This window comes from Euprymna scolopes, chromosome 14, assembly GCF_053919585.1.
Source record: "Euprymna scolopes isolate OS-2025 chromosome 14, ASM5391958v1, whole genome shotgun sequence".
Classification (NCBI taxonomy): domain Eukaryota; kingdom Metazoa; phylum Mollusca; class Cephalopoda; order Sepiida; family Sepiolidae; genus Euprymna; species Euprymna scolopes.
The window spans coordinates 95057666-95085193 of record NC_136495.1 but is presented as its reverse complement, the minus strand read 5'-3'; the positions used below and the strand labels follow the sequence as shown (position 1 = coordinate 95085193).

Here is a 27528-nt window from a genome sequence, read left to right as displayed (position 1 = left end):
CGGTGTCCTCACATTTCACTCCTATGCAGTTAGGTACTGATAAAGTCGATGTTTTCTGTTAGGGTCATGTGTTCCTATTCTCAATGAAAAGTTTACGAAATTCTGATCCATACTTTTTTCTGAATCGATATACTTAACCATAGTGGCAGAATTGTTTTGTTTTTTTTAAGTATTCTTTTATTTAGTTAACATGAGCACATTTAACTGTGCTAATTTCATATTTAAAAACACATGATCCTTTTCAAGTATTATAAAGCTCTGTTTGAAAAGGCATCGGGCACTGTAGACAAGTATAAATATAAAAACTTTGCTCCTGTCACAATTTCCATTCTCACAGTTATGAGTATTTATATATATATATATATATATATACTAGCTGTACCCTGCCACGCGTTGCTGTGGCTTAATTTCGTGTAATGGAAAATTCTAATAAAAAGAGAAAATGCATGTTTCTTATATTCTTAGTACAGCAATCCACTCCAAAAAGTAAAAAAAAAAAAGGCGAAAATGAAAAAAAATATGGTACTCTTGCAGAATTGGATCCGGATCTTCGGGAGTTACCATCAATCATGGCTTGGGCTCGACTAACATTCAGTGGATTAAGCCGAAAGTTGCTAAACCATTGAAATAGTTTTCTTTTTTATTGTATTCAAAAATGTGAGTTTTTAATTAATATTTGGGTAAGGGATAAGGGGGGTTTACTATACACAGATTCGAAAAAGTTGTTCAAAAACGAATAAATGAAAGCAAAGGTAAGGTAAATGACGTTTCTATCTAACTGGATAATTTTTTAGTGTTTTTATTTAATGTAAAATGTTTGATCGGCTCAAAAACGCAGTGTTTATCTATGTATTTGAAAAAGACGAATGGTCGCAGACTCTGTTGAATACGTTAAGTTTGGGAAAATCAGCTAAAAACTATACAAAACAATGTCAGACACCTACTGATTATATGTTATTGTGACATAGGCTGACATATTCGGTGGGTTTCTGATAGTATTTTGTATAGTTTTTTAGTTTTAAATCATTTTCTCAAACTTAACATCATCAACAGTGTCCATCACCGTTTGTATTTTTCAAATACACTGATAAACACTGTTCTTCGAGCCGACTAAACGTTATAGTAAATAAAACGGGTTTGTATTACTAAACACAGAAACGAAAAAGTTGTTAAAAAATAAATATAACAAATAAATGTTATCAAAGGCAAGATAAGTTACTTTTCTACCTGACTGGATAAGATTTTAGTGTTTTTATTTGGTGTAACATGTTTAATCGGTTTGAAAACATGTAGTGTTTATCTGTATATTTGAAAAATACAAATGGTGGCAGACTGTTGAACACATTAACTTTGGGAAAATAAGTTAAAACTAAAAAAAACTATACAAAATACTGTCAGGAACTCACTCAATATATGTTACTGTGACATAGGCAGACATGTATTCAGTGGTTTTTAACAGTATTTTGTATAGTTTTTTTTTAGTTTTAACTCATTTTCCCAAACCTAATGTGTTAACACAGTCTGCCGCCATTTGTAATTTTCAAATATAACAGTAAACGCTGTGTTTTTTGAGCCGAATAAAAATTTTGCATTAAAAAAACAAAAAAAAAATTATCCATTTCGGTAATAAAGTAACATATCTTGCCTTTGATAATATTTGTTATACATTTATTTTTTAACAACTTTTTCGAATCTATATGTACAGTAGTACAAACCCAATAAAAACACTAAAAATTATCCAATTAGGTAGAAAAGTAACTTATCTTGCCTTTGAAAATATTTACTTGTTATATATTTGTTTTTGTTGACAACTTTTTCAAGTCTTTGTGCAAGTACAAACCCAAAGGTGTATTTTTCTGTCTAATCTTATTTTTGTTACCGTGCTTAAATTTAAATTTCACAATATCTTTTTGGGGGAAGGGTATTTTTTTTACATTAGGTCCACCTCCACAATTTTCGACTATGCTGAATAAGAAAATCTCATTTAAAATTTGCAGAGGTCATTAGTTTTCGAGATATAAAGACCTGTACTAGGCACTATAATTCACTGACGGCCATGGATAAACACTCCCAACCTCCCCATATTAAGAACGGCTTTCGGAATAAACAACACCCATGCCTAACCACATGTTTTAACCTTTTACCTGTCTTTCGTCTTTTAAAAACGGCTTTTGGAATAAATACGACCATTCTCCCCATGTTAAGAACGGCTTTCAGAATAAACACCCCCAACCTACCCATGTTAAAAATTGTGGAGGTGGACCTAATGTGAAAATTTACCTATTGTTTTTTTAATAAATTGTTAGTTGAAAGCACAGAATAGTGACAAAACATCATCTCCTCCCCTTGGTAAGAACAGCAAAAAAAATAAATAATGGTTTTCTTGGTAGAAACTTTTCTGTATTTCACCTAACAATTTCGGGTGCTAATGAACTTACTAATCCGCGCTATTTTTTAAATCGAATTTCCAAGTTTAATTAAAATTTTATGATATGTTTTTTTATTCAATTGTAAGGTTAAAGTACAGAATAGATACAAAACACCCTCCCCCTCCCTATGTTAAGAATGGCTTTTTAAATAATAGCGTTATTATTTCAGCACGGATCACTCTCTACATGAGTACCTAATATTTTTTTCAGCCATTCTTACCATAGAGAGGGGATGGTGTTTTGTAACTATTCTGTGCTTTTTTAACTAACAATTTATTATTAAAAAAAGATATTGTGTAATTATAAGAAAATAAAAAGGTATTGTGAAAGTTGAATTTAACTTCAAAAAAAAACAAAAAAACAATGTGAACGGCACGTTAAACATTGTAGCCGGACCTTATTTGGCAATAAGGTCCCGTGAGTCGATTAATGGGTGCTAATGCACTTACTGATCTGCGCTATTTTTTTAAATCGTATTTCCAAGCTTAATTAAAGTTTTATATTTTTTTGGTATTTTTTTAGATTAGGTCCACCTCCACAATTTTCTTTTAAATGACGACTTTTAGAGGTTTCCAACTATGCTGAATACAGAAATCGCATTGAAATTTTGCAGAAATAAGTAGTTATCGAGATATAGATAGTTGTTTTATGCATTGTATTCTTTGGCGCCCATCTTTGTTACGCGCGTAGATTTGTTTATGACGCGCGCAAGCGTGTAAAAAAGATGGCTGCCAGAGATTACAATGCATTATACAAATTTGTAATATCTCGATAACTAATTATTTCTGCAAAATTTCAATGCGATTTCCGTATTCAGCATAGTCGAAAACCTACAAAATTCGTCATTTAAAAGAAAATTGTGGAGGTGGACCTAATCTAAAAATTTACCGTTTTTTCATTCAATTGTAAGGTTAAAGTACAGAATAGGTGCAAAACACCCTCTTCTCCCAATGTTAAGAATGGCTTTTTAAATAATAACGTTATTATTTCAGCATGGATCAATAAGTGCACGAGTACCCAATTTCTTTAAAAGCATTCATATTTTCTCATAAAAACAACTTCTGTAAAAAAAAGAAAAAACGTGTACTTTCAATCTTTGTTAAAAAAGGTTTTCTTGAAAAAAACAAAAAAAATGCGGTAAAAAAAGCAAAGAACAAAACGTTAATCGGTATTCATGCAGAGAGTGATCCGTGCTGAAATAATAACGTTATTATTTAAAAAGCCATTCTTAACATGGGGAGGGGAGTGGGTTTGTACCTAATCTGTACTTTAACCTTACAATTGAATAAAAAACATATCATAAAACTTTAATTAAACGTGGAAATACGATTTAAAAAATAACGCGGATCACTCTCTGCATTAGCACCGAAAGTACGGATTAGTTAGAAAACATCCTCCCTCCCCATGTTAAGAATGGCTTTCTAAATAATGTTAATGCTTCAGTACTGTTCCTTGTCTGCTTAAGTTTAATTTTTGTTTATTAAATTGTCAGGTGAAAGTCCAGAATAGTTATAAAACACCCTCTTCTCCCCATGTAAAGAATGGCTACTTAAATAATAACGTTATTATTTCAGCACGGATCAATAAGTGCACGAGTACCCAATTTCTTTAATAAAGAAAAAGCATTCAGATTTTCTTATGTAAAAACAACTTCTGTAAAAAAAAGAAAAAACGTGTACTTTCAATTTTTGTTAAAAAAGGTTTTCTTGAAAAAAAAACAAAAAATACGGTAAAAAAAAGCAAAGAATAAAACATTAATCGGTATTCATGCAGAGAGTGATCCGTGCTGAAATAATAACGTTATTATTTAAAAAGCCATTCTTAACATGGGGAGGGGGTTTGTACCTATTCTGTACTTTAACCTTACTATTGAATAAAAAACATATCATAAAACTTTAATTAAACGTGGAAATGCGATTTAAAACATAGCGCAGATCACTCTCTGCATTAGCACCGAAAGTACAGAATAGTTAGAAAACATCCTCCCTCCCCATGTTAAGAATGGCTTTCTAAATAATGTTAATGATTCAGTACTGTTCCTTGTCTGCTTAAGTTTAACTTTTGTTTATTAAATTGTTAGGTGAAAGTCCAGAATAGTTACAAAACACCCCTATCCCCATGTTAAGAATGGCTTTCTAAATAATAACGTTATTATTTCAGCGGGGTAGCTTCTCTGCATAAGTACCATGTTTTGTTTTTAAATTGTTAGGTGAAAGTCCAGAATAGTTACAAAACACCCCTATCCCCATGTTAAGAATGGCTTTCTAAATAATAACGTTATTATTTCAACGGGGTAGCTTCTCTGCATAAGTACCATGTTTTGTTTTTAAATTGTTAGGTGAAAGGACAGAATTGTTACAAAATACCATCCCCATGTTAAGAATGTCTTTCTAAATAACATTATTTCAGCGCGGTATTTTCTATGCATACGTACTATTTATTTTTGTTTATTAATATGTTAGGTGAAAGTATAGAATAGATGCCAAACTCCCTCCTCATATTAAGAATAGCTTTCTAAATAACGGTATTATTTCAGCACGGTATCTTCTCTGCATAAGTACTATCTTTTGTTTATTAAATTGTTAGGTGAAAATATAAAATAGTTACAGAACACTCTCCCTTTTCCATGTTAAGAATGGCTTTCTTAATAGTGTTATTTCAGCACGGTACCTTCTCTGTATAAGTGCCATCTTTTGTTTATTAAATTGTTATGTGAAAGTATAGAATAGTAACAAAACGTCCTCCCCATGTTAAGAATGGCTTTCCAAATAACGTTATTATTCTATTATTATATTATTATGGTACTTTCTCTGCATAAGTACCATGTTTTGTTAATTAAATTGTACAGTACTCATGCAGAGGGTAATCCATGTTGAAATAGTAACGTTATTATTAAAAAGCCATTCTTAACATGGGGAGGGGAGGGTCTTTTGTACCTAATCTGTATTTTAACCTTACAATTGAATAAAAAAAACATATAATAAAACTTTAATTAAACCTGGAAATACGATTTAAAAAATAGCGCGGACCACTCTTTGCATTATTTAAGCAAGTTACAAATCCGTAAAAAAACTGTACTTTTACCAACCAATCTTATATTGAAAAGAAAAAAAAAAAACTCAAAAAGCAAGCGACAAACTTTTTATTTTTGCCTTTTAAAGAAAAAATGTTTAAATTAAAAAATTTGGAAGATAAACAAATGAATTATGTTTTTTTTTGTTTTTTTTTTTACTTATCGAGTAAACAGAAAATGAAATCTACTTCGTTTCGTCAATTCGTGGCTGTGAAATGAATCGAACCGGAAGTTCAGTTTTATCAACAAAGCAGGTTCGCACTAACGGTTACGAAAATATATTTATTTTATTTAATATTTTAATAATTCGCGAGGTAAATTCATTTTAATAACATAAAAACATCCCTCGACTCTAAAGATGGGTTGTCTGAAAATTTCAAATAAATTGGTAGCGTAGAAATATGGTTTTATTCGCTTATAACGAACCAAGAATTACATTTATATATATATATATAAATCTATATATATATATATATATAAATATATATATATATATAAATATATATATATATATACTAGCAAAAGTACCCGTCGTTACTTTTAGAACGACCATCGGAGGTACTTAAAACAACTCTTCCTTATACTAACAACCATTTCTGTAAGGCCTGACAAGGCTGTTGGATCATAAACATGGTCCAACGTCCAAAACATATGTAACCAAACAAATAAAACGGTAATAAAAAATAAAACACATATTTGCTCTGCAATAGTATTGAGCACCCTCTTCAGGTTTTTACTAATTACCAGTTTTAACAAATATATATATATATATATATATATATATATATATATATATATATATATATATATATATGTCAGGTCATGTCATATGCTACTGGTACCATGTAACCCAGTACTACCTGCCTCATGGTCGGGTCACCGGCGACTAAACTGGTTCCCCCACCCGACTTGTTTGGTAAGGAGGGCGGCTAGTCTCCCTGAAGGATTAAAAACAAGACCTTCCAAAGGGCGAATTAACTCTTTTTCTGGGTCAATGGCTAACTAGCACCGTGTATATTTGTGTGTGTGTATATGTGTATTGGGTTGGTGAAGGCAACCTTTCTAGGAGAAGCAAATCTCTGATTTAAAAAACCATAAAGCGGAAGACCAGTACCCACATTAAGCTGGTCTGCAGTTTAATTTGTTGCTGGCTATCTTGCTCTTGCTTGTTGCTGGATCTCAACATTTTGAACCGAGAGAGAGACTGAGCTTCGTACAAAGCTAAGACTCTGTAACATCATATGTGTATAGATACTCCCTCAGACATTTGGGCTCGGTGATTTTAAGTGTCTGAGGGAGTGGCACTCGTCTGACAAGACGTTGCAATCATCATATATATATATATAAGAGAGAAGCATATGTTAACACTTTGCTGCAGTTTCACGATATATATGATCGTCGGAAATGTATTTTTACCGAATATATTTGAATATGAGCTTAAACTATATATGCTTGTGCCTACATATATCTATCTACTTGTATATGAAAGGCACTTTGTCTGTGTGTGAGTGTGTGTGTGTGTGTGAAAGTGAGAGATAGAGAGAGAGTTCCTTATGAACTCCGAAATGGCCGAGCCGATTTTTATGAAATTTAACACAAATATACTTTATATGGTTGGAAGTGTTTTTAGATAGGAATACTTCTGATAAGTATCGAAAATCGTTAATCGATAATCAAAAAATCCGATTAATGAAGAATGATTTCGAACAAAGTTAACACCTTATAAAGTCTAACACCGCAAGTGAATTTGAGTAGTTTTATTACCACACAAGCAGAAGGAGCTGGCATATAAAATCAACAGTAGGGTCTTTGATATGACAGGGGCGCATACAAAATGAATATTTCTGTCTATAACACAATTGAACCATGATACTTGACTTTTACATTTTAAACTTTAATTGTATAGAAATATTTTTATAAAATCAACAGTAAGACAGGAGCACGTTCGAAATGAATGTTTCTATTTTGGCCACAAATTAACCATGATACTTGACTTAAACTTGAATTCAAGCCATCATATAAAATTAATTTTATAAAAACAATGTAGACTACGATGTATTATGGACTGAGCCACTGTGGGAAGGTACGTGAAGTTTCCTCTCGGTGAAACGCAGTGGATCCTCAACTAGAGCAGGCAATCAATTGATTTGATGAAAAATGGGCATTTTATCGATTTTCAATAAAAGAATGGTGTGGAACATCCATTGACCCTCATTCAATGCTGGGCAACGCCAGGTCTCCTTGCTAGTAAATACATATAAAGTTATCCACAGAGAGTTTCGTTGTATCACAACTCTTTGGTGCTGATAGACTAGCAACTGCATTAAACCAGGATCGAAACTCGACCACCTAGACGAATGTCGGCGCTACTAACCGTTACAGTGTTTTTTGATGCTTCTAATTAGGTAGGTGAAATGACAAAGATCTATATAAGTGTGCATATTTTTATTGGGTAAATATCATTAAATAGCACAGGTTTATTTAGCCAGGAACAAAGTGTAGTATCTGTTCTGATACTATACTTAGTCTATCCTCATTCAGTAAAAGAAGTGTTGGTAGAATTTGGGATTTAAACATTTTTTTGTCCCAATCGAAATTGTTTCTTTTCTGGGGAGCTAGATTTACTTCACATTAAAAATCAACCTTGTGGCAAACTCTGCCCTTGTGAGAAAATAGAAGTAAATGGGACATTTTATTTTATATTTCAAACTTCTTGTGTTCTTTAATATTTGCATTAATATATGTGTGTGCCGAATTATGCTATGCTTATGTATATGTATGCTTGTATATGTATTGATTGACAATACGTTTTCCGATTTAATCTTGATACAAAGTGAACATAATTTGCAGACAAGAATCGAGTTTTCCATTTTTCTAAGAATGATAAAGTTGCGAAAACTGAATTTGAAGTCATCTCGTCTAGTGGGATTTATCTTTCCAGTCATCTCTTTTATTCAACAGAATGAATTTAAATATTTTTCATAAGAAAGAAACGGTTTCTTTTTTTTTTTTTTTTTTTTTTGCGATCTCATGTCAGGCGTGTTGCCAAATGCCATTATTTTTTAGATCACATCGGATTAGCTGAAAAATAGAATTGAAAAGAAATGAATAAAAGGTTCTTTTTGCGTTGTCAATTCTAGCAGCGATGATTGTGCGAAATTTAAAGCAATACTTTTTTTTCTCGTAGTAACAGCAAAAAATGTCAATAATCTGCAATGCAAACTTCCTTAAAGAAAAGAGAAAGAATTACATTCTTCATTTCAATGAGCGGAAAATTTTGTATAAAAATTCTCGTTTTGAAAAAAGGTGAAAAAAAGTTCAATTAAATTAAAATTTTAATGTAGCGTTATCAAAAGTTTAATTATTTGTTTTGGTTTTGCTTTTTTGTGCGTGTTTTATTTTCATGAATAGTGGTGATCGAATTCATGGTGTTCGATTAAACCTCGTCTCCAAAACCAGTTCTTAAATCTCATTACCCATTCGTATTGTAGCAACTAACTGGCTACTAAATCACTAAAACAGATAAGATGAAATGTTCACTTCAATGAGTAAATAATTTACTATTTTTTATATAAAGTGCAATTGTACAAGGAACGTTTAGAAAGATGGGGCGGTTGCTCTACGTGGACGTCTGAAGCGCGTTTTATAATTCACATCTCTGTCGCCACTAAAATTCGACGAGCTCACCTCCTAACTGTGTTGTCACTAAGTAGATCGGTTTCGTAAAAGTTCAACAGGCCCCGATAAATATTGATCGGCTCAATTTTGTCTGCATGGAGAAATTCAATGGTGCATCTCTGCATCCGACACACGTCCTTGACAGGGGTTGCTTTCTTAGAGTCCCACACTTTCAATATCTGCAACAGAGAGATGAAACTTTCAGGTCATGAATTCATAAGTTCAATGTAATTTGATTCATTTGGGCAGAATGAAGATATGGGGCATTATTTTTGGAACGCTCTTCTTAGTTTCTTTAGTTGTTGATTTCGATTAGACACGCAGGTATATATCCACACTTTTTAATAAATATCCGAAACGCTTATCTTTCATAACATTGGCTTCACTAGTCGAGAGATAAACGAAAGGCGGTTAAAGACATTAGTAACATCAGAAAAAATGGAAGAACTGGCATTTCCTCGAAATGGTAACCATTCTTTATTAAAACACTATAAATATGACAGGTTATGGGGAAATGAAATTCCTAAAATATTTTCTCAACATTCATTTAAAGCGATCTTACTGAATATTGTTCGATATAAACTCACTTGAGGAATTAATTAAATCTTATAGGGAAAAAGAACTGAGAATATTGACTTCGATTAAAAATATGTGCAGTGGTTTTTCAAACTCTTTAACCTACTTAGTAATGGCTGCTCTTTCTGGTTAGCATGTCTCACCTTGATTGAAAATGTGAATTTGTTTTTATGATTTTTATGTTACTTTCTAAATCTGTATTTATTCTGAAAAAGAACTTCTTTAGTTTCTGAAGAGTCTATAAGTGAAAGATTCATGATTGACATGCAAATATCAGATGTCCTTCTGCAAATGAAACGGTCCGTAAAATGTATTGGATTTTTGTTTTGAAAAGATGACCGGAAAAAATGAATAACATCAACAAATACTTGACAAAGCGTCTTCTTACGTAATCAAGTTCTGTCAGTTCCAGCCATCGTTTGCAATCCTTTCATGTAAATGTTCGGTGTCTGGTCGACAATCTAATCAACTCTTATCGTCGAGTAGCTTTTTGCCTTGGTAAATAGTGACTCATTAGTCTTAAAAAATGTTTTAAACGCATTATTGCAAATTGTAGAAGAGACATTTCAAGTCTTTGAAATAACATCTGCAGGATGCTTATTCCTGTTATCAATATCCTAGTTTAGTGGAGGCAGCTATCTTTGTATGTATGTGTGTATTCTTTGAAAATCAGTTCCGTTATTGTTTTCATTTTTCTTTTTAATTTCACATTTCTTTTTTTTTTTCTTAGCCAATGGCCGCCCCCGATCTGGTGGAAAGAGAAACGCCCGAGCAATCACATCACGGAACCGACCATTCACAATAAAAGATGTTGAACGAACTGTTATCGAACGTAAGTCTATCCATCTCATTTTGCATATATATTCGAGGGTCGTTTCAAAACTAAAGCATCCTATTTTTTTTAACTCAAAATGTTGAAGATTTACAAGAAGACGGGAGTGGTATCACTAAAACAAGCGACCTTTTGTGCCCCGGATTTTTTTTTTCTACATAGTCACCACCATTCCAAATGCATCTTTGCCAGGAATTCAATGACACATCTTTGCTTCTGACGCACGTCCATGACAGGGGTTGTCTCACACTGTCAATATCTGCAACAAAAAGATGAAACTTTCAGGCCGTGTATACATAAGTTCAATCATCATTAGGGCTATGACAACAGAATATTTTATCATTGTTTTGACTCTCGAGTATATATCTGACACAGTTAATCAACCGAGAACCACATCACTCTATACAAAAGCATATAAGATATCAACGGATCCACACTCGAGAATCAAAACAATGAAAAGAATATGCTGTTGTTCTAAGTCTAGTCATCATAATGTAATTTGCAATCCCATTTGATCCATTCGGGTGGAATAAAAATATTAGAAGCATTACTTTTGGAACGTTGCTAGTATCTATATAATACAAATATCACTATGCAGCAAGTTGCAAAAATACTGTTCATGAATAATTATTCTAATGCAAATGTTTTATTTCTAGTTTTCAATTTTAAAAATCCAAAACTTACAAGAATACCCAATATTTTTAACATGTTTTCTTTAAAAAAAATGAACAAAAAAACGGAAAAAAATTTCTGTATTATTCTTGAGAAATGCATCGATTGATTTTCATTTGTATTTGGTTAAAGTAAAAAATTTAAGTAATGTAGTGTTCCACTATAAATGCCACTATTTTTTTTTTTTTAAATTACATTTTCACCCAAAAAAAGGCAAATTGCCACTTTGATGTAGGGGACACAATCTAATCAACTCTTATCAGGGACATAAGCTACAGGGGTATTATGTAGGGAGTTGGGCAGCAAAATGTCGGTTTATGTTAGACTTGAACTTCTGCATGTCAGTACAGTTGGGGAAGCAGGAACCTGGAGGGGAATTCCAAAGTTTAGAAGTTCTGGGGAAGAAACTACTGGAGTAGAAGTCTCTCTTACATCTAGGGATCTCTACTGTGAAGGGGTGGGATTTAGCTGCTTGTCGGGTTTGTCAGGGGTATTTACATCGAGGAGGCACAAGTGCTTGCAGTTCATTGGAGCATTTACCGTTAAAATACTTGTAGAACAGGCAGAGGGATGCAGCATATCGTTGATAAAGCTTAGATGACAGTTTAGGACCTATCAGGTTGGCGACTCTCTTTTGAACCTTGTCTAGGAGCGAGAGACTAGTAGCAGATGCACCAGCCCAAATGTGACAACAATGCTCCATACATGGACGAATGATGGCCTTATATAGGTACAGTATACTTTCGGTCGTTAGTAGCTTTCTAGCACGGTAGAGAGAACCCACCTTCTTCGCAGCGGTCCTGGCAATGTTCTCAATGTAATTGTTCCAACTCATGTTTCCTGTGAACGTTAGGCCGAGGAGTTTAAAAGAAATACTTTTAGATAAAGAGTCTTTGGCCATTGCTATTGGTGGTAGAGAAGGTTTCTTGTAGTTATTGAAGGAAAAAAGCTTAGTCTTGGCAGTATTGAATGTGACCATCCATTTTTGCCCACATTCCACTACAGATTGGAGGTCATCCTCTAGTGTTTCTGCCATTTCCTTAGATATATGTTCATTTGTTTTCCTGTAGTGTCTCTTAAAGAAAGTGGTGTCATCAGCATATATACTCATCTCAGAGACAATTTTTTCAGGGAGGTCATTTATGAATATCAAGAATAATAAAAGTCCAAGGATAAACCCCTGAGATACTCCCGCATTTATATCATATTGTTTAGATGTACGACCGTCAAGGACAACCTGAATTTTTCTCTTATCTAAGAAGGGTTTAATTATGTTACGTATTCATCCAGTGATATCGTATGAACTGATTTTCCTGAGAATACCCTCATGCCACACCCTGTCAAAAGACTTAGATATATCTAGAGCTACCGCTCTGCCCTCCCCCGCTTTGTCCAATGGATGGTATATATGTTCAGAGATTACAGTTTGGGTATCTGCTATGGAACAGGCTGCCTAAATCCATATTGTTGGTCGGTCAGAAGTTTTGCATCTGTAAAGTGATGGACTAGAGCTTGGTTAATTATGGGCTCAAATATTTTGGCGAAAAGTGGGAGGAGGCTAATGGGGCGATAATTTAATGGGTCAGTTCTTTTGCAGAATTCTTGAAAACTGGTACCACAGAAGCAGTTTTCCAGTAGTCAGGAAAGCCAGATTCATTAAGACATTTGTTGTAAAGTTTGGAAAGAACTGGAGCTACTTCAGCAGAGCACCTTTTTAATAGCACAGCCAGGATGAGATCAGATGCACGTGCTTTTGAAGTGTCAAGATTTTTTTTTTTTGCATCTGAGAGAGGGTGATTTTGAGATCGTCTAGTGCGGCACAAAGGAAACTCAGGGAGGGGGTGGTTAGCAGGGTCTAGTGTGGAGTTTAAGGCAAACCCATTGGGAAGCAGTATAGCCTTCTCCGTTGCTGAGCAAACAACCTCATGATTGTTGGATAGTGGGGGAATTATCACACCGTTGTAGATTTTCCAGAAATCACGCGCCCCTAATTTCTGTGCTTCAATGCGTTTTCTGGTGATTTCAATGTATTCTGTCTTTGCTGTCGCTATTTCTTTTTTAAAGTTACTTCTGGCTTCTATATTCTTCTGTCTGTTTGAACTTATGTCGGTTGAATCTGCTGTATGCATGCTGCCTTTGAGCAATGGCAGCTGTACAAGTAGAAGTAAAGCATTGGGAAGAGTGGCGTTTGCTATAAAATTTCCGTGTGGGAACATGTGCTTCAGTTGCCGTTTTGAACCATTCAGTGGTCTCATTTGTGCACTGTTCAACAGGAAGAGAAAAGATATTTCCCCATGAGGCATCTCTGATAAGATCTCTAATGGCTTCCCATTTAGGCTTTTTATAATATCTCGTTGTTTTGAGCAATGGCTCTTCAGTTTTGGCTCTAGAGTTTAGGGCAATTTAAACCGTTATCACTGTAGACCAGCGTTCCCAAGTGGGCTGTGGGCATTCGTTACACAATCATCGGGAACTCTGGTAAGAAATAGATCTAGAAGTGATGCATATTGTTCTTGCTGGTCTGGTAAACGGGTTGCAAACCTAACCATCTGTTTTATTTGCTTGTTTATTTAAACATTGCGAATTGCAACATTATTTATTTGTTTATTTGAACATTGCCAATTGCAACTTTATTTATTCGTTTATTTGAACATTGCCAATTGCAGCTTTATTTGCTTGTTTATTTGAACATTGCCAATTGCAACTTTATATATTTGTTTATTTAAACGTTGCCAATTGTATCTTTATTTGCTTGTTTTTTTGAAGATCGCCAATTGCAATTTTATTTATTTGTTTATTTGAATATAGCAAATTGCAACTTTATTTATTCGTTTATTTGAACATTGCCAATTGCAGCTTCATTTGCTTGTTTATTTGAACATTGCCAATTGCAACTTTATATATTTGTTTATTTAAACGTTGCCAATTGCAACTTTATATATTTGTTTATTTAAACGTTGCCAATTGTATCTTTATTTGCTTGTTTATTTGAAGATTGCCAATTGCAACTTTATTTATTGTTTATTTGAACGTTGCCAATTGCAACTTTATTTGCTTGTTTATTTGAACGTTGCCAATTGCAAATTTATTTATTATTTGTTATTTGAACATTGCAAATTGCAACTTTATTTATTTGTTTATTTGAACGTTGCCAATTGCAACTTTATTTATTATTTTATGTGAACATTGCCAATTGCAACTTTATTTATTTATTTATTTATTTATTTGAACATTATCAATTGCAACTTTATTTATTATTTTATGTGAACATTGCCAATTGCAACTTTATTTATTTGTTTATTTGAACATTGCCAATTGCAACTTTATTAGCTTATTTATTTGAACATTGTCAATTGCAACATTATTTATTTGTTTATTTGAACATTGCCAATTGCAACTTTATTTATTTGTTTATTTGAACATTGCTAACTGCAACTTTATTTATTTGTTTATTTGAACGTTGTCAATTGCAACTTTATTTGCTTGTTTATTTGAACATTGCCAATTGCAACATTATTTATTTGTTTATTTGAACGTTGTCAATTGCAACTTTATTTATTTGTTTATTTGAACGTTGCCAATTGCAACTTTATTTATTTGTTTATTTGAACGTTGCCAATTGCAATTTTATTTATTTGTTTATTTGAACATTGCCAATTGCAATTTTATTTATTTGTTTATTTGAACGTTGTCAATTGCAACTTTATTTGCTTGTTTATTTGAACGTTGCCAATTGCAACTTTATTTGCTTGTTTATTTGAACATTGCCAATTGCAACTTTATTTATTTGTTTATTCTAACATTGCCAATTGCAGCTCTATTTGCTTGTTTATTTGAACATTGCCAATTCCGGCTTTATTTATTTGTTTATTTGAACATTGTCAATTGCAAATTTATTTATTTGTTATTTGAATGTTGCCAATTGTATCTTTATTTGCTTGTTTATTTGAACATTGCTAATTGCAACTTTATTTATTTGTATATTTGAACATTGCCAATTGCAATTTTATTTATTTGTTTATTTGAATACAGCAAATTGCAACTTTATTTATTATTTTATTCGAACGTTGCCAATTGTATCTTTATTTGCTTGTTTATTTGAACATTGCCAATTGCAACTTTATTTATTTGTATATTTGAACATTGCCAATTGCAATTTTATTTATTTGTTTATTTGAATAAAGCAAATTGCAACTTTATTTATTTGTTTATTTGAACGTTGCCAATTGCAACTTTATTTGCTTGTTTATTTGAACATTGCCAATTGCAACTTTATTTATTTGTATATTTGAACATTGCCAATTGCAATTTTATTTATTTGTTTATTTGAATATAGCAAATTGCAACTTTATTTATTATTTTATTCGAACATTGCCAATTGTATCTTTATTTGCTTGTTTATTTGAACATTGCTAATTGCAACTTTATTTATTTGTATATTTGAACATTGCCAATTGCAATTTTATTTATTTGTTTATTTGAATACAGCAAATTGCAACTTTATTTATTATTTTATTCGAACGTTGCCAATTGTATCTTTATTTGCTTGTTTATTTGAACATTGCCAATTGCAACTTTATTTATTTGCATATTTGAACATTGCCAATTGCAATTTTATTTATTTGTTTATTTGAATAAAGCAAATTGCAACTTTATTTATTTGTTTATTTGAACGTTGCCAATTGCAACTTTATTTGCTTGTTTATTTGAACATTGCCAATTGCAACTTTATTTATTTCTTTATTTGAACGTTGCCAATTGCAACTTTATTTATTTGTTTATTTGAACATTGCCAATTGCAACTTTATTTATTTGTTTATTTGAACGTTGCCAATTGCAACTTTATTTGCTTGTTTATTTGAACATTGTCAATTGCAACTTTATTTATTTGTTTATTTTAACATTGCCAATTGTAACTTTATTTATCTGTTTATTTGAACGTTGCCGATTGTATCTTTATGTATTTGTTTATTAGAACATTTCCAATTGCAACTTTATTTATTTGTTTATTTGAACGTTGCCAATTGCAAATATCATTTATTGATTAATTTGAACATTGTCAATTGCAACTTTATTTATTTGTTTATTTGAACCATTGTCAATTGCAATTTTATGTATTATTTTATTTGAACGTTGCAAATTGTATCTTTATTTATTTCTTTATTTGAACGTTGTCAATTGCAATTTTATTTATTTGTTTATTTGAACGTTGCCAATTATATCTTTATTTGCTTGTTTATTTGAACATTGTCAATTGCAACTTTATTTATCTGTTTATTTGAACGTTGCCAATTATATCTTTATTTGCTTGTGTATTTAAAAATTGCCAATTGCAACTTTATTTATTTGTTTATTTGAACATTGCCAATTGCAACTTTATTTATTTGTTTATTTGAGCGTTGCCAATTGTATCTTTATTTATTTGTTTATTTGAACATTGCCAATTCCGGCTTTATTTATTAGTTTATTTGAACATTGCCAATTTCAACTTTATTTATTTCTTTATTTGAACATTGCCAATTCCGGCTTTATATATTTGTTTATTTGAATATAGCAAATTGCAACTTTATTTATTTGTTATTTGAACGTTGCCAATTGTACCTTTATTTGCTTGTTTTTTTGAATATTGCCAATTGCAACTAAATTTATTTGTTTATTTTAACGTTGTTAATTGCAACTTTATTTATTTGTTTATTTGAACGTTGCCAATTGTATCTTTATTTGCTTGTTCATGCGAACATTGCCAATTGCAACATTATTTATTTTTTTAGTTGAACATTGCCAATTGCAACTTTATTTATTTCTTTATTTGAACATTGTCAATTGCAACTTTATTTATTTGTTATTTGAACGTTGCCAATTGTATTTTTATTTGCTTGTTTATTTGAATATTGCCAATTGCAACTTTATTTATTTGTTTATTTTAACGTTGTCAATTGCAACTTTACTTATTTGTTTATTTGAACGTTGCCAATTGTATCTTTATTTCCTTGTTTATGTGAAAATTGCCAATTGCAACATTATTTATTTGTTTATTTGAACATTGCCAATTGCAACTTTATTTGCTTATTTATTTGAACATTGTCAATTGCCACATTATTTATTTGTTTATTTGAACATTGCCAATTGCAACTTTATTTATTTGTTTATTTGAACATTGCTAACTGCAACTTTATTTATTTGTTTATTTGAACGTTGTCAATTGCAACTTTATTTGCTTGTTTATTTGAACATTTCCAATTGCAACTTTATTTATTTGTTTTTTTGAACGTTGTCAATTGCAACTTTATTTATTTGTTTATTTGAACTTGCCAATTGTATCTTTATTTTCTTGTTTATTTGAACATTTTCAATTGCAACTTTATTTATTTGTTTATTTGAACATTGCCAATTGCAGCTCTATTTGCTTGTTTATTTGAACATTGCCAATTCCGGCTTTATTTATTTGTTTATTTGAACATTGTCAATTGCAACATTATTTATTTGTTATTTGAATGTTGCCAATACAACTTTTTTTATTTGTTTATTTGAACATTGTCAATTGCAACATTATTTATTTGTTTATTTGAACGTTGCCAATTGCAACATTATTTATTTGTTTATTTGAACATTGTCAATTGCAACTTTATTTATTTCTTTATTTGAACATTGCCAATTTCAAATTTATTAAGTTTTTTATTTGAACGTTGCTACTTGTATCTTTATTTGCTTGTTTATTTGAACATTGCCAATTGCAACTTTATTTATTTGTATATTTGAACATTGCCAATTGCAATTTTATTTATTTGTTTATTTGAATATAGCAAATTGCAACTTTATTTATTTGTTTATTTGAACGTTGCCAATTGCAACTTTATTTGCTTGTTTATTTGAACATTGCCAATTGCAACTTTATTTATTTGTTTATTTGAACGTTGCCAATTGCAACTTTATTTATCTGTTTATTTGAACATTGCCAATAGCAACTTTATTTATTTGTTTATTTGAACATTGTCAATAGCAACTTTATTTATTTGTTTATTTGAACATTGCCAATTGTAACTTTATTTATTTTGTTATTTGAACGTTGCCGATTGTATCTTTATGTATTTGTTTATTAGAACATTTCCAATTGCAACTTTATTTATTTGTTTATTTGAACGTTGCCAATTGTATCTTTATTTGCTTGTTTATTTGAACATTGCCAATTGCAACTTTATTTGCTTGTTTATTTGAACATTGTCAATTGCAACTTTATTTATTTGTTTATTTGAACATTGCCAATTGTATCTTTATTTATTTGTTTATTTGAACATTGTCAATTGCAACTTTATTTATTTGTTTATTTGAACATTGCCAATTGCAACTTTATTTATTTCTTTATTTGAACATTGCCAATTCCGGCTTTATTTATTTGTTTATTTGAACATTGTCAATTGCAACTTTATTTATTTGTTTATTTGAACGTTGCCAATTGTATCTTTATTTGCTTGTTTATTTGAATATTGCCAATTGCAACTTTATTTATTTGTTTGTTTGAACATTGCCAATTCCGGCTTTATTTATTTGTTTATTTGAACATTGTCAATTGCAATTTTATTTATTTGTTTATTTGAACGTTGCCAATTGTATCTTTATTTATTTGTTTATTTGAACATTGTCAATTGCAATTTTATTTATTTGTTTATTTGAACATTGCCAATTGCAACTTTATTTATTTCGTTATTTGAACGTTGCCAATTGTATCTTTATTTGCTTGTTTATTTGAACATTGCCAATTGCAACTTTATTTATTTCTTTATTTGAACATTGCCAATTCCGGCTTTATTTATTTGTTTATTTGAACATTGTCAATTGCAACTTTATTTATTTGTTATTTGAACGTTGCCAATTGTATCTTTATTTGCTTGTTTATTTGAATATTGCCAATTGCAACTTTATTTATTTGTTTATTTTAACGTTGTCAATTGCAACTTTATTTATTTGTTTATTTGAACGTTGCCAATTGTATCTTTATTTGCTTGTTTATGTGAACATTGCCAATTGCAACATTATTTATTTGTTTATTTGAACATTGCCAATTGCAACTTTATTTATTTGTTTATTTGAACATTGTCAATTGCAACTTTATTTGATTATGTGAACATTGCCAATTGCAACTTTATTTATTTGTTTATTTGAACATTGCCAATTGCAACTTTATTTATTATTTTATTTGAACATTGCCAATTGCAACTTTATTTATTTGTTGATTTGAACATTGTCAATTGCAACTTTATTTATTTGTTTATTTTAACATTGCCAATGTCAACTTTATTTATTATTTTTTTTGAACATTGCCAATTGCAGCTTTGCAAGCATTCGAATTTGAAAAAAAATCTGCCACGAACGCAGGACAAGCAACATCTCCGCCAATGGGATGGTGGATTTATGGTAAGATATTTTTTTATCTATATATCATAAACGAGAATTTTTGTGTGCGTCTCTCTGTTGGTTATTTATATGATCAAAAACTACTCGACATAATTGCACCAAATTTTACGTGAAGTTTCACCGAAATTACACTTGTTACATAGGGATAGAAATGTTTATACTAATAGTGGTTCTATTAATTCTGTAGATTTTTTTTCGCTTGAATTACACATCAAGTCAACAATGGTAAGAATAATTCATTGATTTCAGACTAGCGGACATAATAAAGAGAAATACCACGTATCTTTATAGACATGTGATATTCGAAAACCCCTCACCTCATTGGTTTTAAAAGGCCGGAAAGAAGCAAGATAACAAGCAAATTAAACAAGATTGTGTATTTACAGAAATTACAAATTATGTTGCTTCTGACTTACTATAGCGGTTCTGTTCCCACCATTATTACTATTCATAATATTAGGAAGAGTTCACGTAGTAATGTAATAGGGTAGGTCAGCATAATACTTAATGAGCGCCAGAAAGGGTAGAAAGGGTTCGGATTCTTTTTCGTATTCGTTTCAAACTCCAAGATGTGTATAACTCCTATTAGTATGTAGAACTAACAACGTCACAAGGTTGAGAAGTTGTCTACTAGGCCAATTGTTGCAACAAAAGGCTTTTTGTTGTAATTTTTGCTTTTCCTCTGCGAAGAGTTATCAGTAATTGTGAGAAATCGATTAATTAGCTACAATCCAATAGTAAACAGCTAGTAGTGATCCGTTTGAAATATCCTAGGTTGGAAATAATATTTTGAAACGAAAGAAAGTTTATTTTAAAAATTGAATTTCTTTTCTTTAATTTAAAATATATTTCATTTATTTTATGAACCCATTCTAGTGATTTCAAATGGAATTGAAGGACATTTCACGGTGTTTTTAGATTCTTAGCAAAAATTAATTCTTATTTATAAATCAATAAAAGTGAGAATGTGTGTGAGGACACTTCTCAACCTATACACTCAACGAATTTTTTATCTACACACTTGAAATTACGCATATAGGGTATTCAGACATTTGGAAAATTTTTAATCCGTTTTCATGTGAGAAAAGGCTTGCTAAGGGGTCAAAATTGAAAAATTGGTACGTGAGAGTGATCGGATTTTTATCTGTTTGCATGCGTGAATAGTTCACATTACAGATTACTTGTGTTAACAATAAGTAGTTTAAAAACATATTTTAGAAACCGTCTCACGCTGGTCTAATGGTTATCGTACTTGAATCGCCGTCTAGGTTTTGGTGTCAATATCTGTTCGAGTATTTTTCCTTTTTTTTACTTACAAGAAGTGAACGGTTTAGAAAAAGCATAATACTTGCAAACACATGTCTCAGTTTCTGTATTAATCAAAATATAATATTTATGCGTATTTTTCGACCAGGCAACGCCGGGCGTCCTGTTATATATATATATATATATATATATATATATATATATATATATATATATATATATATACACACACGACATCCAATATTTTTCCTGATTCTGATACAATTACCAATTCCGATGCTGATTTCTTTTAATTACTAAATATAAAGTTGTTTTATTGAGGGGTGGGGTCTTATTATGGCAAAGACTTATTTAATATGTTCATATATTTTCTCAAAAATAAAAATACATTTGTGAAGTGGTAATCTAGATATTGTAGTTTTACTGGTCCTTTAAAATCAATAAATATTCATTATTGTATTATTAATATTCATTATTTTATTATTAATATTCATTATTTTATTATTAATATTCATTATTTTATTATTAATATTCATTATTTTATTATTAATACAGGCCATGGAAAATTATGTTTTAAACAAAAACAAACAAATGAAAGCAATAAAAAGAATCGTTTTGGACACAGGAAAATAGGCAGAATTTTCCTAATTCCGATATCCCCAAAAGTTTCGATTCTAAGATTCCCGATTCCTATTCCGATTAATCGTCCCAACACTAATATATATATAGAGAGAGAGAGAGAGAGAGAGAGAGAGACAGACAGACAGACAGACAGACAGATAGAAAGAGAACGAGATTTTGTATTTGATTAAAAAACAACAGCTATATTCCTTTTATAAAATATAAAAAAAAATAATAATAAAATCAAAGACAAAATACTTATTTTTATCGAATCAAGATTTTATGTTTGAATTACAAAAAAAATGGTTGCCATAAATGTGTGTTTAGCGCCTTTCTTCATAAAATGAAATTTTACCAAAATATACTTTTTTCTTTTTTAATAATTCCATTTTCACCCCAAACAAGGTACAGTGCCACTTTGAAGTAGGGGGCTATTATCGGGGACATAAGTTACAGGGGTATTATGAAGGGAGATGAGTAGCAAGATGTCTGTTCACATTACACTTGAACTTCTGCATGTCAGTACAGTTGGGGAAGCTGGAACCTGGAAGGGAATTCCAAAGTTTAGAAGTTCTGGGGAAGAAACTACTGGAGTACAAGCCTCTTTTACATCTAGGAATCTCTAATGTGAAGGGGTGGGATTTAGCTGCTTGTCGGGTTTGTCAGGGGTATTTACATCGAGGAGGCACAAGTGCTTGTAGTTCGTCAAAGTATTCACCATTAAAGTACTTGTAGAACAGGCAGAGGGATGCAAAATTTCGTCGATGGAACAGAGGCTGGAGCCTAGATGACAGTTTCGCAACTCTCTTTTGAACCTTGTCAAGGAGTGAGAGACAAGTAGCAGATGCACCAGCCCAATTGTGACAACATTACTACATGTGCGAATGGTGGCCTTATAGAGGTACAGGATACTTTCAAGCATAAGTAGTTTTGTAGCATGGTAAAGATAACCGACCTTCATCGCAGCAGCCTTGGCAATGTTCTCAATGTATCTATTCCAGTTCATGTTCCCTGTAAACGTTAGGCCGAGGAGTTTAAAAGAAGTATTTTCAGATAATGTATTCTTGGCCATTGCTATTGGTGGTAGAGAAGGTTTCTTGTAATTATTGAAGGAAAAAAGCTTTGTCTTAGCAGCATTTAATGTGACCATCCATTTTTGTCCCCATTCCACTACAGATTGGAGGTTATCCTCTAGTGTTTCTGCCATTTCCTTAGATATGTGTTCATTTGTTTTCCCCTCGTGCCTGTTATAGAGAGTGGTGTCATCAGCAAATATACCTATCTCAGAAACAATTTTATCAGGGAGGTCATTTATGAATATCAAGAATAATAAAGGTCCACGAATAGACCCCTGAGGTACTCCGGCATTTATATCATATTGTTTAGATGACAACCTGGATTATTCTCTTACTTAAGAAGGATTTAATTATATTAACCTGGATTATTCTCTTACTTAAGAAGGATTTAATTATATTATGTATTCTTCCAGTGATACCATATTATCTAATTTTCCTGAGAAGGCCATCGTGCCATTCCCTGTCAAAAGCTTTAGATATATCGAGGGCTACAGCTCTACCCTCCCCTGCTTTGTCCAGTGAACAGTATATATGTTCAGAGATTACAGTTAGGATATCCGCTGTGGAACGCGTTTGCCTAAATCCATATTGATTATCGGTCAGGAGTTTAGCAGCTGTAAGGTGATGGACTAGAGCTTGATTAATTAAGGACTCAAATATTTTGGCGAAAACCGGAGAAGGCTAATAATTTAATAATGCATCAGTTCTTTTGCCAGAATTCTTGAAAACTGGTACCACTGAGGCAGTTTTCTAGTTGTCAGGAAATCAAGATTTGTTAAGGCATTTGTTGTAAAGTTTGGAGAGAATTGGAGCAACCTCAGCAGAGCATTTTTTTAATAGCACAGCCGGGATGAGATCGGGTCTACATGCTTTTGAGGTGTCTAGGGTTTTTTTATGATATCATGTACTTGAGAAGGGGTGATTTTCAGATCATCTAGTGTGACGTCTGTCCGCAAAGGAAAGTCGAGGAGTGGAGTAGTGTGGAGTTTGAGGCAAACCCACTGCCAAGCATGTTAGCCTTCTCGGTTGCCATGCAAGTAAGCTCATGATTGTTTGATAGTGATGGAATCGTTGACTGCCCATTATTTACTACACTGTTGTTGATTTTTTTCACGAGTTCCTAATTTCTGTGCTTCGATGCGTTTTCTGGTGGTTTCAGTGTATTCTGTCTTAGCTGTCGCTATTTCTCTCTTACAATTACTTCTAGCTTCTATATACTTCTGTCTGTTTGAACTGGACTTATGTCGGTTGAATCTGCTGTATGCATGCTGCCTTTGAGCAATGGCAGCTGTACAAGTAGAAGTAAAGCATTGGGGAGAGTGGGTTTGCTATAGAATTTCCGTGTGGGAACACGTGCTTCAATTGCAGTTTTGAACCATTCAGTGGTCTCATTTGTGTACTGTTCAACAGGAAGAGAAAAGCTATTTCCCCGTGGAGCATCTGATAAGATCCCTGATGGCTTCCCAATCAGCCTTTTTATAATACCTCATTGTTTTGAGCAGTGTGTCTTCAGTTTTGCTTTGAGAATTAAGGGCGATTTCTACCAGCATCACAGCATGATCAGCATTCCTGAGTAGACTGTGGATATCGGGAATTGTGGTCAGAAATAGATCTAGAAGTGAGGCATGTTGATCTTCCTTGTCTGGGAAATATGTCGGTAATGTAATCGTCTGTGATAGGGAATGAGATATAGAGAAGCTATGTGTTGTGCTACTAACTACGTCTGTCTAAGTAGAGAATTCAAGCCAGTTACTGTGGTGGACATTGAAGTCACCAAATACATGTACTTCTGTGCTAGTATCGAGAGAGAGTGCTATGCCTCTGCTGTCAGACACTTTATTTATTAGCGTCCTGGATTGAGGGTGAGCAGTAGAGAAAATACAATATAACCCAGTAGTACCTGCCTCATGATCGGGTCACCGGTGACTAAATTGGTTCCCCCACCAGACTTGTTTGGTGAGGAGGGTGGCTAGTCTCCCTGAAGGAGTAAAAACAAGACCTTCCAAAGGGCAAATGAACCCTTTTTCGGGGTCAACGGCCAACTAACACAGTGTGTGTTTGTGTGTATGTATGTGTGTGTTGGGGTGGAGAGGGCTCCCATAAGTCGCGGTGAAGGCAACCTTTCTAGGAGAAGCAAATCTCTGATTTAAAAAACCATAAAGCAGGAGACCAGTACCCGCATTAAGCTGGTCTGCATTGTAACTTGTTGCTGGCTATCTCGCTCTTGCTTGTTGCTGGATCTCAACATTTTGAACCGAGAGAGAGGCTTAGCTGTCGTACAAAGCTAAGACTATAACATCATCTGTGCATAGATACTCCCTCGGGCATTTGTCTATTATAATGGTCCTATGGCGATGGAAGTCATTTTTGGGCTCATGTGTCTTAGGGAGTGGCACTCGTCTGACAAGATGTTGCAATCATCATATAAATCATCATGTGTGTATGTTTGTATCATTTGAAAATCAGGCTCATTATTGTTTTAATTTTTCTTTCTATTATGTTGGTGCAAAAATAATGTCGTTTTTTATATATGGTGAACGTCAAAAAACAACATCATTTTTGCACCAACCTAATAATTTTTCATTTTTTCAGCCAATGGCCGCCCGCCTGCTGGAAAGAGAAACATTCGAGCAATCACATTACAGAGCCGACCATCTACAATAAAAGATACTAAACGAAGTGTCATTGATGAATTCGTCGAATACCTCACACTGAAACGTAAGTCTATCTTCTCATTTCACACATATATATATATTTATATGCGAGTACCAAGTTGGTCAAAGGGAAAATTATTCTCAACTCGTATTTAGGTAAAAATGCACTTTCATATAAATAATTGAATTCATTCGAAAAGTATCGCAAACAAAAACAAACAAACAACAACTACATAAAACGCGACATATCTAACAGACGTGCAAGATAGCCCAGTGGTAGAGGTTTAGGTTTCTTATTATGGAGAATCAGATTTCGAATCTCACTAGATTCAGCCACTCTAATGAGTCGTAGGCGACGAACCATATGCCAGTGGATTATTATATTTTAAAAACAATATATATATATTAGTTTATTTGGTTTTGTTTTATGAGTGTATGTAATTAGTTTATCATCCTCCCAGCCTAGCACACACAAATAAAATATGTAGATCTAAGTTTAGCGACACAAAATTAATGGTAAATAGCGACTAGCATTTCCGCTTTGCCTTCTTCAGACCATGGATTGGTTGCGTTAGAACCATTATGACGCTGTTATATATATATATATATATATATATATATATATATATATATATATATATATATATATATATATATATATATATACGGAATCTGAATTCAGCCATATATATATATATATATATATGGCTGAATTCAAATTCCGTAATTAACTGGTTTGTTTCCCTTAAAAATAAACACCTCCTTAACTTCATAACATTTGACATCCAAAATTATTATCAATCAATTTCTCCGATCCTTTTAAATAAGGCTCTTATCTTTGATAAAAGAAATTCTGACTTAACTAATTTAGAAATAAAATTAATTCTCCTAGCGAGAAAGTCCCTTATACATTTTAACAATAAGCTTTGGACTAGAAAGGGTACCCCTGATAATTTTGACATCTTGATGGGTGCTTCTGACTTTGCAGAAGTTACAGATTTAGTGGGACTCTTCTTACTGAAAGAACTTAAATACCACTTTAAACATATCCAAGGGGGTCTTTATAGAGACGTTGCTCTTTTTACTACAACAGCCAGGCCAAGAGAGTACAACAAAACAATTAAAAAATTACATAATTTCTTCAATAACTTTGGCCTTTCTATAATTATCGCACCAAACAAAAACACTTCAAATTTTCTAGATGTTACACTTAATCTTAACACTGAAACTCATAGCCCCTATCATAAACCTAATCTTACGCTTTTATACGTCCATAAATCTTCTAACCACCCCAACTCAATTATAAAATCTATAGTACCATCTGTCTCTAGAAGAATTTCTGCTCTTTATGCTGATAAAAAATTTTTAATCAAAATGCTAATTTCTTCAATAATCCCTTATGGAACTCAGGACACAAGAAACTCCGCGGATTAAGGACTATCCCTTTATCTAGTGTTTCCTTTTCAGATTAAATATGTTTTTAACTCATTTCAAAGTGATTTTTAACATATCTTATTAACTGTTTTTTCATATATATATATATATATATATATATATATATATATATATATATATATATATATATATATATATATATATATCCCCAAACCTCTAGCCTTGATGAAGGAGAGACTAAAACTTGCTGCTATGGTTTCAAATGATCTGAAATAACAGCAAGGAGAGATTTGATTCAAAATATTTTTCATGTTATATCTCCTTTGGAAATAAGGTACGATCATGAATATCACCAATATCAAATAATCTTTATACACTGTGAAATTTACTTTATGTATGAAAATCAAAGAGGGGAGATATAACATATGAGAAATTCGTTAGAACATTATTTTGCCAGTAAGTGAATTAATTTTCAATATCGCTGAATAGATTTACTTACATAAACAAACGTTAATACCAAATCTTCTTAAAGGGATCATCCATTGTTTACAATGAAACACTGTTTCGGGGATTTAAAAACAAAACAGTATATTAAATCATGGCTCCCCAGCTGTGTTGATCAAACACCACCTCCCTCAAAACATATAAACAAAAAATATTTGATACTGGATCTATTTTTTCCTCCAGATAAATTTAGGCTAACCAATTCATTTCATTAAAAAAAGTATTTCTCATCTGCGTCAACCGTCCCTGTCTCCGCAAATTAATGTGCCCATTTACAAACTACTGTTTCTCTATAGTGTTTGACTGAATCCATATATATATATATATATATATATATATA

General features: G+C 32.0%; 1 protein-coding gene across 2 annotated transcripts in view; it reads left to right on the top strand.

Moving 5' to 3' along the window:
• The window catches only part of LOC145293171 (uncharacterized), a 132135-nt gene that overhangs the window by 91720 nt on the left and 12887 nt on the right, over nucleotides 1–27528 (top strand). For both annotated transcript variants that reach the window (XM_080139637.1, XM_080139636.1), the window contains 3 exons: nucleotides 10487–10588; nucleotides 19589–19672; nucleotides 25228–25353. In XM_080139637.1, coding sequence (XP_079995763.1) covers nucleotides 10487–10588; nucleotides 19589–19672; nucleotides 25228–25353 — 312 coding nt within the window. The remainder of the gene's footprint in view (nucleotides 1–10486; nucleotides 10589–19588; nucleotides 19673–25227; nucleotides 25354–27528) is intronic.